This window comes from Elephas maximus, chromosome 3 (assembly GCF_024166365.1).
Source record: "Elephas maximus indicus isolate mEleMax1 chromosome 3, mEleMax1 primary haplotype, whole genome shotgun sequence".
In the NCBI taxonomy this organism is placed as follows: Eukaryota; Metazoa; Chordata; class Mammalia; order Proboscidea; family Elephantidae; genus Elephas; species Elephas maximus.
The window spans coordinates 117445869-117460467 of record NC_064821.1 but is presented as its reverse complement, the minus strand read 5'-3'; the positions used below and the strand labels follow the sequence as shown (position 1 = coordinate 117460467).

At 36.8% G+C, this 14599-nt stretch overlaps 1 protein-coding gene across 1 annotated transcript in view; it reads left to right on the top strand.

The window, feature by feature from the left end:
* PTGER3 (prostaglandin E receptor 3) overlaps positions 1 to 14599 on the top strand; it is a 116756-nt gene that overhangs the window by 55808 nt on the left and 46349 nt on the right. The window contains exon 5 of the mRNA XM_049875551.1: positions 629 to 808. Within this exon, the coding sequence (XP_049731508.1) occupies positions 629 to 808 (180 nt within the window). The remainder of the gene's footprint in view (positions 1 to 628; positions 809 to 14599) is intronic.

Below are 14599 nucleotides of genomic sequence, written 5' to 3'. Positions count from 1 at the left end.
CTCTTGTCTGTCTGTCTACTTACTTTCCTGCCTTTTTATCTATTATATATCTGTATTCTAAAAATAAAATTGGGATTGCATGAGCAGCATTGGCAATACCAGAAATCCTATCACCTGTTCTCTCTTTTCCTGTTGGCTTACCAACACTGAGACCAGTCACAATCAAAAGGAAGCTCGGTAGAAAAAGACACAAAACAAGGGGAATTAAAAGAATAAATATTTTCTAATATCAAACTAACATAGCCAATTACTTTTTTTTTTTTATTGGAAATGCTGGCTCTCATTGGATCTGTCAACCCACTGGTGCTTTTCTTGAAAGAAGACAGATGACTTTGGCTAATTTTGAGATGTGTTATTTTCAAGCTACTTAAATTCCACAGAGCAAGAGCCTGAGAACATAGGCTTTTTAGCTACATCATGCCAAATAGCCAAAAATGTGGGAAAATCTGTAGGAATGTCTTGTATAAGACAAGGCTGTGTTCTATGAGTCTAAATGTTGCTTGAATTAATCATTTCAATCTAACAACCAATTTGATGAAAGCCAAGTGTGTGTAAAATACTACATAGATGAGATGCATATGACCTTGTAATTACATTTTTAGAGTAATTATTTGTCCCTCTTTCTTAGATAATGATGTTGAAAATGATCTTCAATCAGACATCAGTTGAGCACTGCAAGAGTCAGATGGAAAAGCAGAAAGAATGCAACTTCTTCTTAATAGCTGTTCGCCTGGCTTCGTTGAACCAGATCTTGGACCCCTGGGTTTATCTGCTGCTAAGAAAGATCCTCCTTCGAAAGTTTTGCCAGGTAGCAAATGCTGTCTCCAGCTGCTCTAATGATGGACAGAAAGGGCAACCTATCTCATTATCCAATGAAATAATACATACAGAAGCATGAAAGAGAATATTTAACCTACTTGCATGTTCACAGTTTTTAGTAACAAATAGCCCTAAACTTGACTGTGAATTTAGGCATCTCTGGCATGCCACTGTTTATGCATCAAGGTGAAATTTTTGATATAAGGCTAAATGGTCTCAGAAGCATAGACAATCCCCTATGTGCCAAAAATATTGAAACACAAACAAAGGAGAGTTTATTAATAACAGTCTAGTGTTTTGGGTATCTGCCATTTGTAGTTGAATGTGTGATTATTTATGTGATTTAATAAACGTCCTTGGTCTGTCTGGGAGTGAGGTGGAGATAATTAATATTCCAGGATACTGAGTAAATGGGGATTTAGCTGCACATATCATCAAAGACAAGGGGATAGTGGTTCGTTTTTGTTTAAGGACCTTGGTCTTGTGTGTTCTCTTTCACTCTCTCTCACTTTCTGTGTGTCACTTTTTTCCTTATATTTTAAGAAGGTTAAATTGGATGAAAACAAATTTATAACGTATTCATAATATTCACTGGTACAGATTTTAAACATTGCTTAATATATCCAATTAGCCCCTAAACTTACAAAGTTTAAGTTTTGGTTGTGTTGGTGATTTCGTTTACTTGTTATCTGAATATGAGCCAATTCCACTTTGTTTCAAGTATGGTGGGATTTGTGACTATCCACATTGCTAAATGCTCTTCCTTTTGAATATGTTTTATATTCCTACAAGCCCGAAGCAGATTCGTGAAGCTGACCTATAAGAGGCAGTGAGGTGATTTTTCCCAGTGTTCTTTAAGGGCTGATTTGAACACTAAATAGGCACTTCGGCTAATTATGTCCCATGACTTTTCCACCTAAAATATTCCCCAGTCTTCTGTATCTTTAAAGACCAACTCTGACGCTAACGCCAATAAATATCTTGGAAGGTTTAATAAAGACTTTCCACAGTTAGCCTGTTTATAGGACAAGAAAATGAATAATATTAACTCTCTCACAATCCTTCCTCTATGTAACCCTACCTAAATATTTATTATTAATGTTTTTTCTATAGTCCGCTGTTTTACAAACCTTGATAGCTAAGCGTGACATGTTTGTAGCACAAGTAGATAACCACGTTAAGTTTTGGAAATTGTGCTTAAAAAAAAAAGTCTCCCTAACAAACACAAAGTTCCTTCAAGTTAGACCTATACAAAATGCTCTTCATATTCTTTGGTACATTCATTTTGCAAAATCCACTAATATTTTCTTGTGAAGATTTTAATTTGCAATTTATTTTATTGCTTTTCTTTTTGTAAGTTGTAATTTATACTTCATTATAGCAACTGCAATTTTTCCTTGTGCTCAGTGGGTATTTAGGGAAGAACTAATTTTAACAGCTACAATATATCTATCATATTATGCACCAGCCTAGGCTAATTGGAAATAATCAATTTAAATGACATATCAAATTGAATGAGAAGACAAAGCCTGCTGAGAGTGCTTATGTAAGTCATTGTGATTCCACTTGTCTGGGTTTTGGAAAGATGATAAATAACCTGTACTGAAACCTCATTATAGAGCCTCTCTATCTGATAGAATTGGGATATCCCTTAGATCACACTTACGGGATATGAGACAAAAATACCTGAGAATTTCACCGTGTCACTATTTACCAGATAACAGAGTTTGGCATGTAAGTTATGTCCATTTCGGAAAAAAAAAAAAAAGGCACCTAAATGACTTTATAATTTGTGACTTTACCTCTTGGGTGGTCCTTTGACCCTAGGTTATAATCAGATGAACACACTCATTAAGTTTGGTGTGGTGTGTGTTTGAGTAACATGAGTGTGATTGGGTTATTTCTTCTAGTGTTTGATACAGTAACTGGAATATAGAAAGTATTCAATAGATATTTATTTAGTGTATGAATAAATAAAACTTTGCCAAAACCGAGTGTGCCTCGGCGATGCACGTGCCATACATTTGAAGTGCTTCATGCCGTTTAGTCCATAAAGCTGAAAAAGTGAATGATCTATGCTTATTTAATTACAGTTTCTCTTCAAATGGGTAGTGTCAAGACAACAAAGTGCTTTATGTGTGTTAATTATTTAGGAGACTGATATTTCCAAATGATAATGGAAATTGCTGTCATAGGAATATCACTTTTCATCAAACCACAGAAATACAGAAAGACAAAAGAGCCTGAGACTTATCCTTAGCTACAAAAGAAATTCCTGCCCAGGGGATACACGGTAGGAGTAGATTCGTGGCAGTTTTTGAACAAACCAAAAAGGAGGTGGAAAAGGAAGAAATTATGCAAATGGGGTGTGAGTTTTAGAATCTAGGCAGCTATTTGCTAGTCCAGGGAAAACATGATAAATAAAAATCCCAAATGATTTCAGCCTTTGGATAATAGTTGAGGTTTAACTTCAGAGAGGTCGTGTAAAGGCCTTAGCCGTGGTCAGAAAGTGGGTACCTACAGTCATTACAGAAGTGCATGTCTGCTTCCCAGTTTAAGTTTATTGGCCTTTAAGTTCACTCTCACATAGTTTATCCGTGCATATATCTGCACAGGGGAAAAGTGCATGCATAAAGTATGACAATTCCTATAATTTATAGTATTGGTTAAAAAAAAAATTAGTGGTCTAGGAAACCTGGTGAAAGAAGTAAGTGAGTGAGTACAATGTAAAAATACATGAAAAATGTCTTTAAAATAAGCCAGCATTGATTTTACCAAGCCATCCTGATTTCCCAAACAATGAATTTATATGGCTATGCTGTGTCACAGGAGAGAAGGATGACATGCTATCCCGCAAGAGCAGTTTACTTTTCCAGTAAAACAAGTATGGTAGAGGGCTGAAATACATAGTTTAAGTTGAAACAAAATATGTTATCTCAAAATTTACCAAATTTACCTGATGCTGTATACCAAGATATGCTAAACAAATGCGTTTAACCACCCCATGTTTAAACAAATATGAAGTAAAAACGCATGCATATATTTCTACTTAACATTTCTTTATTATATAAAATATTTTTCAACCACATTACAGAAGAAGAATTGTGAAAGCCCATGCAAAGTCAACTTTGAAAGACCTGTGACTACACTGAGGTCAAATAATAGACAAATTAAAACCTCCGACAAGATGATATTTCAATAAGGTGATCAATCAGGGGCAGTATTCTAGTATTGGATTTTCAAGCCTTTTGTTTATTCAATGCTTTTTATTTATTTATTTATTATCCTAAACTAGAGATCAGCTTTCAGTCTTTCTCCACGTTGAGTCATTTGCTGGTTTTTTTGGATTGAGACTAAATCAGAGACAAAAAATAGGAAAATTTTTTATTTGAAAATGTTAGGCACATATATTGCCTCCTTATTTTTCATATTATCTCAAAAATTTCTCTTGAAACACACAGAGTACTAGAAGGTCAGTGACACAGAGAGACTGCAGAGTGTTTAAACTGATAACACACTAAAGGTTTGATTTTTTTCTGTATAAAAAATTTAGGCCATCGGCCATGCCAGATTGTCACAGCTGCTTTTTTATTGCTTATTTTGTGATTGCTAAAATTGAGGTCAAAACAAATGTGTAGAACTGCACAATGAATACTTTTTAAATGAGTATTTAATGCTGTGGCTGAGTCCATAGGACTTTTTTTTTTTAAGTTGCAATAAAATGCAAATAAGAGGTGACATGCCTGGGATGTTTCATAACATAGATTATAATGGAGCCAATTTACGACATTTGAAAATCAACGAACTCACATGAACATTTGTTCAGAAGCTGACATCAGTAAGTATTCTAAAGAAACTGGCAGTTTAAGATGACATATAAAGCATGAAACAAAGAATTAGGGAAAATATTTGAATTCAAATTTCATCGTTTATGCAGATACTTCGTGTGAAAGTTTATATTTGCCTGAATTAGCCTCACCAAGCAGCATTAATTTTGTGATGAATTAATTTCTGTAGTTATCAAATAAAATCTTTTAGGTGTCTTTCCTGAATGCTGTTTTTGACTGAGTTCATCTTGAGTAGAACTGAAAAAAGTAAAATATATATATATATATAGCCCAGGGTGATTTCATTCCCAAAATGAGGAAGGGAAAGACTGGGACTATACACATCTATGACAGACTTTGACAAGTCTAGAACTAAACCATATTTTCAAAAAAAGATTAGTGGTCAGTTTTCAGGGAAAATCTACCAGACCTCAAACTTGAACTCAGGTCTGATGGGAAGATATCTTCAAAACATGCCATTCAGCATTTCATTTCTCACTTGACCCCATTCTCTACTCTTTTGAGTAATGAAAGAACTGGCATTTTGTGTATTAACTGCTTTATAATTTCTAATGTGAAGAATATTCTATATAAAGGCAAATTATTTATACAAGTTTAGAGACCCTATAGGACAGAGTAGAACTGCTAAATAGGGTTTCCAAGGAGCAGTTTAGTGGATTTGAACTGCTAACCTTTTGGTTAGTAGCTTTCAACCACTGTACCACCAGGGCTCCTATGCAAGTTTAGTCTATTTATTAATTTTGATATCATAAGAAGAGTACATTAAGAAAGTATAAATACAACATAATCAGATATATCATTCTCATTTATATCATTTACTTTATTGGGAATGAACAAGTTTTCTTTATTTAGATGAAAATTGTTTTATTTTCAGAAAATTTTCACCAATTCATCTCATATAATGAACAATCCAAATGTCTACTAGGTTACATATTTATTCCTTAGGAATGAAACTGTTCCACCAAAATCCCCTTACCCCAACCTGGCTCTCCAGTTTCTTATAGCGAGACGGTATCAGAAATATTTGTTTTTGGTGAAGCTGATATTGTTTTTAAGAGGAGAGAGAAAAACAACATTTCCAATATGTCGGTGCCCTAAAATATGTAAGACAGATCTAAGCTTGTTTTTTAATAAGTGCATTTTTGATGAAGTAATTTTATGACAGGAGTAAGGTTAGGAAAGACAGAGATCACCATCAGCAACACATAAACCTTTTCATGCTTCTTAAGCGTGTTGGAGCTAATCCCACCTCCAACGTTATATTCAAATGCACAGCTTCTAAAGTCCATTGTTGATTGCTTTGGATTTAGAATACTTTGCTACTTTTATTTAAAGTGAATCAGATATTTAGCCAAAGCTAGCCAATTGTCAAACTTTAGTAGTGGTTCGAAAATAGTTTCTTTATGCAGTTTTCTGTTTTCTGTTTCTGTGGAAATCAAATCTGTAATATTAAGTAGGAAAAAATATGCATATGACTTACTGGTACACTTCAATTTTCTTTCTACTTTTGGAAGAGTACTTACGTGGGATAGGCATGGGGTGGAGTGGAGAACACAAAGATATGGAGGAAAACCTGTGCATTTCCAACCTGTTAAAATTCATCTTTTTTAGGCTGTAACATAATAACAAAGACAGGAAGGGAGTACATTTATATTTGCACACTTGAGCCTCGATGGGACAAAACAAGGAGTAGCCAGGCTCATTACTGGCTGCTAAACTCTCTTCCCCATCCCAAAATTGATTCTGACTCATGGCGACCCCATGGAGCAGAGTAGAACTGCTCCTTAGTGTTTCCAAATCTGTGACTTTTGGAAGCAGATCGCCAGGCCTGTCCCCTGAGGCACCTGTGGGTAGGTTGAAACCACTAACTTTTTGGCTAGTAAGTCCACTGCTTAACAGTTTGTACCGCTCTCTCTCTTCCTCTCTCTCTCATATATACACTTATGAAGAAATAAATATTTTACCTTCTCCTTTTACCAAATGTTTTGTACAAATAGCACAGGGTTGAACATTTCCTTAAGAAAACGAATTAAAAATAGGCATTGATTCCCTTGAACTATTTACAACAAATGAATGCATGTACTACTATCTGCATGGTTTGTCCAAGTAAGAACTGAAATCATTGGCATCTTTCTCTATAATGTAAAAACCTAGTGTAGAAAGTATAAATTTCTCCACCTCCCCTCCTCAGCCTCCCATCCCTACAACACTTGCTTAAATGGCAAAGTATCCTTTTGTCACCACTATATAAAGTTTTTTTTTTTATCTGAACTATATTTAAATGTATCTTCCAATGCACTTAAAGGCTGGTGTTCAATATTGTGGAGACAGAGTACAAAAGAGACTATGAAAAGTACATTAGAATTTTGATGGCATACAAATCATAACTAGTCTGTGTATTTAATAAATGTATGTTATTTATGTTGTGTTTGTCAATGGAAAATAAAGTTGAATGTTCTGAAAAGTCCCTGTCTTTTTTTCCTGATGCCAGTTCGTGGCAGGAATATTTTACTTCTAATTGTATTAAGTATTTAATTGAGATCTTATTTGACGTGCTTTGTCAAATAACCACACAGTGTAATGCAACAGCATCGTGCTATCTGAAACAATTGTTTATACTCCATAATCACAATAGTACAAATTATCGTTGATTTGTTGTAAATCTGAGGCATGTTCCTTTTCCATCTTCAACTTGATATTTTATGATGTTACTGTGTAATCACAGGTTCTTTGTTTTTAATGTAAAAACACATAAATTATTCTAAATTGCTTCTCTAGACTTTTTTCTAAACTCTTTCTTCTGGATTCTAGTGTAATCTTCCGGCAGCCAAAATAAGAATTTTCCTTGTTTCATAGTCAGAACCTTTAGTAAACTTGTACTTGGGTATTGGTGTGAACTGATTCCTGGGAAAGACAAATGCTGGGCTGCACCACTACTCTGTCCAAACCCAGTGCCGTCAAGTCGATTCCGACTCATAGTGACCCTATAGGACAGAGTAGAACCACCCCATAGGGTTTCCAAGGAGTGCCTCGCGGATTCGAACTGTCGACCCTTTGTTACCAGGTATTTATTCAGGTCCCACTACCTTTTTCTTCTTCAATGAAAGGAGAAATTCTGAAGAATGTAGACTTCAAAGCCAAGTTCATTAAGAGTAGTACATCAAGGTCGCCCTCTTTCCTCCTAAGAAAAGACATCTAGGATAAGCTCTGTCTCTGACTCTTTCTCCACCCCTGGGGAGTTCTGGGTCCCTGGATCAGATCTTATGGTTCCTACAGTCTTTGTTCTGTAGCATTTCAGATGAAATTCATTATGGTGACCTTCTGGTAGACCATAAGTTTCCACCACAATGCTGGTGAATGTACAGGCCATAGAGTGAGACACTCCTCAGCTTCATGTCCTTGGAGGGCATGGGGTCAGATATTCTTGGGACCGTGTGGTTGCCTATAACAGTCTTGAATAAAGCCAGTCCGGAGTGTAGGCACTGAGGATCCAAGCCAGTCCCCAGGCTTCTTTCCTTCAACAAATATTTATTGTGTCTGTTATGTGCCAAGCACTCTGCTAGCTACTAAGACACAAGGGTGAATAAAAACTCCCAACTTTCAAGGAGTTTATAATTTAACGGCAGAATAAGCAATTTTTTTTTTCTTAAATCAGTGCTAAATTAATCATATGGTACTATGAAAGCACATGGGGGGAGTGTGAGGCTAAAATGGTATTGTCAATTGAATTGCTTCCCCCCAAAATATGTATTGTAAATCCTAACCTCTATGCCTGTGGCTATAATCCCTTTTGAGAATGAGTTTTCTGTTATGTTAACGAGGTAGGATTAGTGTAGGGTACCTTTGAAGTGAATCTCTTACAAGAGATAAAAGGAGAGAGAAGCAAGCAGTGATGAGGGGAAGAGAGATGCCAAGCCACATGAAGATGGCCCCAGAGCAGAAGCTCAACGAGACTAGAACCTTCCTCCAGAGCCAACAGAGAGAGAAAGCCTTCCCTTAGAGCTGGCACCCTGAATTCAGACTTCTAGCCTCCTAAACTGTGAAAAAATACATTTCTGTTTATTAAGGCCACCCACTTGTGGTACTTCTGTTATAGCAGCACTAGATAAATAAGACAGATGGGAAATAGCTCCCTGTAGGAGGTAACATTCAGTCTGCATTTTGGAGAAAAAGAAGGCATTTTAGAATATCTTTTTCACTTCACTCTGCCCAAAGCATTACAATTTCCAAGGTAGATTGAAAACTAATTTCTAGCAGCCCTGTGAGGAGTGTGGGCCTGGATGGAGCATATCTCTAAAACATCCCAGGGTGGATAAAAGTGGCATGGCTTAGGACAGGGCTTCTAAGCCTTGGCACTATTGACGTATTGGGCAGGACAGGGGAGCTGTTCTGTATATTATAGGATGTTTAGCAGCATTCCTGGCCTCTACTCACTGGTGCCAGTAGCACCTTCCTAATTGTGACAACCAAAAAGGTCACCAGATATTGAAAAATATACCACGGGGGAGGGTAATTGCCCCCAATTGGGAATTGCTGCCTTAGAGCAGGAAACATGGACACTAAGAGAGTGCTACATGCCAGAGAGTTTGCAGGGCAATACCATCTGCGGGACCTTGGTCTTAACAGGCACGCCAGCAGGGCAATACCATCTGCAGGACCTTGGTCTTAACAGGCACGCCACTCTGGCATTCTACAAGGCAGTTGGCACCAGAATTCCAGTTTGTGTCTGACTGCACAAAAATGTGGTGCTACCACTACAACAATGCCTAAAACACCACTGGCCCTGATCGACTTCCATAATCACATAAACCTATTCTCAGATGAGGAGGTACAATTTCTTAGAAAGTATCATCTTTCTATTGATGCCTCCAATCCCTATTTTGTTTTTGATAAGAGGCCCTAGGGTTGTATGTCTCTCAAAGGGACATCTAAAGAGAGTGAGTCTTTTTCTCCCAGGACCTTTAAGAAATGTGTTGTAATTCCTCTTAAGTTCTCATTTCCAGACAGGTGCCTTAGTGGGAGACAAGTAACTTACTGAAGTTTCTTTAACGGACCCTTTGCGTATTTGGTCTGTTTATCAGTGCTGTAGCAGATATATTTATTCTGAAGATGATTTTTATCAAAGGGCAGTTAAATACTGGGCATATGTCTACTAGCCTGTGCCTTATTATGTTCATGTCAGCCTCCTACCATACATTTGGATAACAGAGTTCAAGTCATGATCTCTATAATTGACACTTAAGCCTCTTGTTTGCATGAAACGGGAAGTTGGATTTGCCTTTTTAAAAACTTAAAACCCAAATCTGACCAAAAAATAAAGTTAGAACAAGAGTATTCATTAGTCTACCATAAATTACTGAGACCAGGTAAGAAATGCCTGTAGATAATCAGCCTTTATGCCTAATATTCTTATGCGAAGTTTTGAAAGAAGGCTTTGAACATATATGGGCTTGCTTGAATCTTATTTTTGAAAATAACGTTGGGAAAAAACAATTCTGAAATCATCTGATTAAGGATTTTTTCAAGTTAAATTCAACTAGAAAGTACCCTGTAGAAGACTAGTTCTTAATCATTTTGGGCTCAGAGACCCCTCTGAGAAACTGATGAAAACAAAGGATCCCCTCCCCCAAAAATACACCAAGAATTTTTATACAGTGTCAGAGATTATACAGGCTTCCTGAAGTCTATCTCAAGACTCCTTTGAAATTTATGGACATAGGTTAAAAATTCCAGCTGTGAGAGATTCTTTATGATCTAAGGAACCTCATGATTTTCCATGTTTGGTTAGAAAGCTAAAACCTAAAATAGGAATTAAGTCAGTGTAATTACTTCCCTGTGAATGCCAAAATTCCTTGACATCTCACTACTTGCCCATAATAGTAAATCCGCATCATCGGGGATAGAATTATTAAAGGAAACTGCAATCATAAAAAAAAAAAAAAAAAATGCCATCACATGGGGGAAAGAACACAATCCAAACCAGAAGAGGAACAATGTAATTTACCTGCACAAAAAGAGGCTGACAAATGAAAGGACCTTTCTTTTTTTTTTTTTTTAAATGACAAGTTATCCAATGAGACATTTGCCTTATAACAACAACGAAACTGTTTTAGTTTGGCTTGTGCTGGCCCAGCAAATGAGATTTAAAATGTAGTTACTCAAAAGTCACCACCACCACCAACAACAACAAAAAGGCTCCACTTGAAAAAATGCAAATTATCAAAATAGTTAGAATGTAACTTCATGTTACTAACATATATCGACATATTTATGTATATACATGTATATACATATACATACATATATATGCATATATATATATTTGTGGGTGTATGTGTTTGGAGACACATATATTTACCCAAATACATATACTTCACACTGCTATTTAGAGTGCAAGGAGCAGGAATAACCTTATTGATTGAACCTTCTGGTGGGAATGCAAGGCTTACCCTTACAGACAAGTGTAAATTTAATGCTGCTTTAAAGCTGTTAGTAGAATGCAGTATTGATGTTTATAGTTTGTATTTCTCCAGAGGGAGAACAATTAACCACATTTATCTTTGCATGTCTCTTGCCTTTTTGAGGAGGATGGAAATGAGATCTTAGAGCAGTGAAGTTATCTGTCAGTTTGAAGCAGCTCTTTGATAGCAAAGCATCCTACATTCTGGATGCGTGTGCATGAAATTGCAAGCTAATTTTCATGAGTCAGTGGTTTGGCATTTTCTCCTTAGAAGATCCACAAAACGCTGTTTTAAGAGAAAAAGCAATCACAATTGGTTATTTATTTCCAACATTCCTTGGCCATTTCCATCTTTTGCCTAGCATATTTATTCTACAAATTGTGATGACAAAATTAGTTTCTGCTTGAAAAGTTTTGGAGGAACAATATTGATATATTGCCAAGCGCTGAAAAGAAACCACTGCTTTAATTGCTCTGCAGCCCTGGTTAGATATGCATGCCTCTTCTCCTTATCCCAGGTTTTCTCCCACCGTGGCAGCTTTGGCTATTCTTGTTACTATCCACTTAGAAGATTCATGTAATTCAAAGCTGAAAGAACTCACATGTTTTGACCACTACTAAGGAAGTGTAAGGAGCCCTGGTGGCACAGTGGTTAAGCACTCAGCTGCTAACTGAAATGTTGGTGGTTCAAACCCGCCAGCTGCTGGTTGGGAGAAAAACCTGGTGATCTGCTCCTATAAAGATTACAACCTATGAAACCTTGTGGGGACAAGGCTACCCTGTCACTATGAGTCAGTATTGACGCGACAGCACACAGCAACAACAAGGAACCGTAAATTTAATTTATTTTAAAGAATTAAAAAAAATCATTTCACAAAAATGCTCTCTAAGGTTTTGTGGGTCATAATGAATGGGAAAAAAATGTCAGCATTGAAGAAGAGTCAGAACACCTACTGCATCCAATTATTTGCTCTTGACAATTCAGTAAATCGCTATGAATCTGTATTTTCTCATCAGCCCAGGATATTTAGGATTAAATGAGATAATGAAGATTAAAAACACTTTGAAAACATGATAGTAGTAGTTAATATTATTTTATTATCCTCATTTCGCCGACGGAACATTAGAAAATTATCATTGTTCTCATCTCAAACAAGTTTAGCACAGCCTTCTTAATTTAGAATTGGGCAATTGCACACTCACCAGAACAGACAAGTGGTTTTAGAAGACTGGTTCTGGTCGCAGAGGGGATGTGCGAACTTGGGAAAGACACATAGCTTCTTTCAGGTTTAGTCGTTTCATCTGTAAAATATGGTGCTGATCTATCTACAGAGCCCTGGTGACGCAGTGGCTAAGAGGTTGACTGCTAAGCCCAAAAGGATGGCAGTTCAAATCCATCAGCTGCTCCTTGGAAACCCTGTGGGGCAGCTCTACTCTGTCCTATAGGGTCACTATGAGTCAGAATTGACTTGGCAGCAACAGGTTTGGTCTGTCTATGTGATATCTTCTAACTGAAAAAACATGACTGCCCTTTCTCTCTTGAATGTCATGCAGCTCCTCTTGTCAGCTAAACATAGATACTTTTTTTTTTTTTCTTCCTTCTGAGGCTTGGAAAATAGCTCATAGGAAACCTCTAGGAGACATAGATAGCAAGGCCCATAAAAAAGTTTCTATTCTTTTTTTCTCTGAAAAGAATTTTTGGTGCCCATCCTTCCTTATAAGATTATTCTCTTTTCTCAACAAACTACAAGGTCCTTGAATGCACCAGCCATGTCTTCCATTTATAGCATTTCTGTCTCCTTCTTTATTCGCATCCCAACTACCAATTCTATGCTTTTGTTGTCAGATGATGGGTCCTTTCTTTTTTCTCTCGGGAAATACTGTCACAAAGATATAACATAGGTCATATAGATTTTCATATACTTGAGCTTCTTGATGTGTATGTGTGTGATGTCCATTGTTTCTTAAATGTTTCTTTCTTAAGTTGTATGTTTTATCAGAATATAATATGAATGTCTTTTAAAAAGTTAAATGGTGCTAAACGGCTTACCCTGAAACCCACAGTCCTCATTCTAATCCTCCCCCAATATCCTGCTTTCCAGCTTCTTTTTTTTTTTTTTTGACATTTCCTTTAGCCCATACCACTATATTTGTAACATGGTTATACTATTAGCTCTTGCTTTGTCAGCTTTAGACATTGATTTCCTATTTTTGCTAAATTTAGTTCTCTCCTCACCCATTCTCTCATTATAGATACAGCAAAAATTGTATTAAATCAATATTCAGTGGTTGTACTTTTATGACTATGCTAATGTCTTTCATTGTTGAATCAGTCGTGTATTGTGATTATATTTCCTTTCTTGGATACCTTTCTCTTTTTTCTGGAGTTAAGAACTTACAAAGTTTTAAATTTGCTTAGCTCTCTTTGTAACAAGCTACATCTTCCCACATTTCTCCAGTAGTCTTCTCTTAACAGTTTACCATATGCCAAACCTGTCTGACAGTCTTTCCCCCATTTGGAGTCCAACATGTTCCTGAGTTTCTCTTTGCTGTTCATCCCTAGGATTCCTTTGTCTCTTTCTTTTATTCCAAACCCTGTATTCTAGATCCCATGTCTTTCTTTTCTTGATTTATTCACTCACTTTGAACATAAACCCATTGCTGTCGAGTCAATCTGTTTAGAGAACAGAGTAAAACAGTCCCATAGGGTTTCCAAGGCTGCACTCTTTATGGGAACAGACAGCCACATCTTTCTCCCATGGAGCAGCTGATGGGTTTGAACTGCCGACATTGTAGTTATCAGCTGAGTGCTTACCCATCGTGCCGCCAGGGCTCCTTACTTTGAACATAACTGCTTTATAATAGGCTACTTAATAGAAAAGAATGTAAGGAACCAAAATCTTTAGAAATGGAAAGAGAATGATTTTAAACATGAACAATAACAATATTGGCAGAAATCACTTTATGAGCACCTGTACTTTACATATGTTATTAATTTCCCACACCAACATCACCATTTTCCAGATGCGGAGACTAAGGCTCATGAAGGGTAAATTGCTTGGCCAAGTCCACAGAATTAGTGGAAGCAAAGCTAGGGTTCATCATGTAATCCCTGAGCAACGAGTTACTACTGTGATTATTTTCTGTAGCTTCAAGTTTATCTTTGAGGACTCCTCCAAAGTCACATGGAAGAAGGATACCTGGGCACTTTGAAGCCGCCTGAAACAATCTTGGGCAACAGTGTAGAGTCAGCTTTTCAAACAGTACTGATTAGGTTCAGCAAACAAGATTGTCAACAAAAAAAAGTCCACATGTCCAAAGTGGGCACGTGCACATTACTGCAGACATTCAGGCCCTTTCAGGACCACTTTTGCGGTGGAGAGAATTATCTACTGCCTAGAAGCAAGCTGTTGTACAGAAAGGCTGCGCCTCCACTTCCTGCCCAGGCCTGTGGGTTTTGCTGAAAACTTGA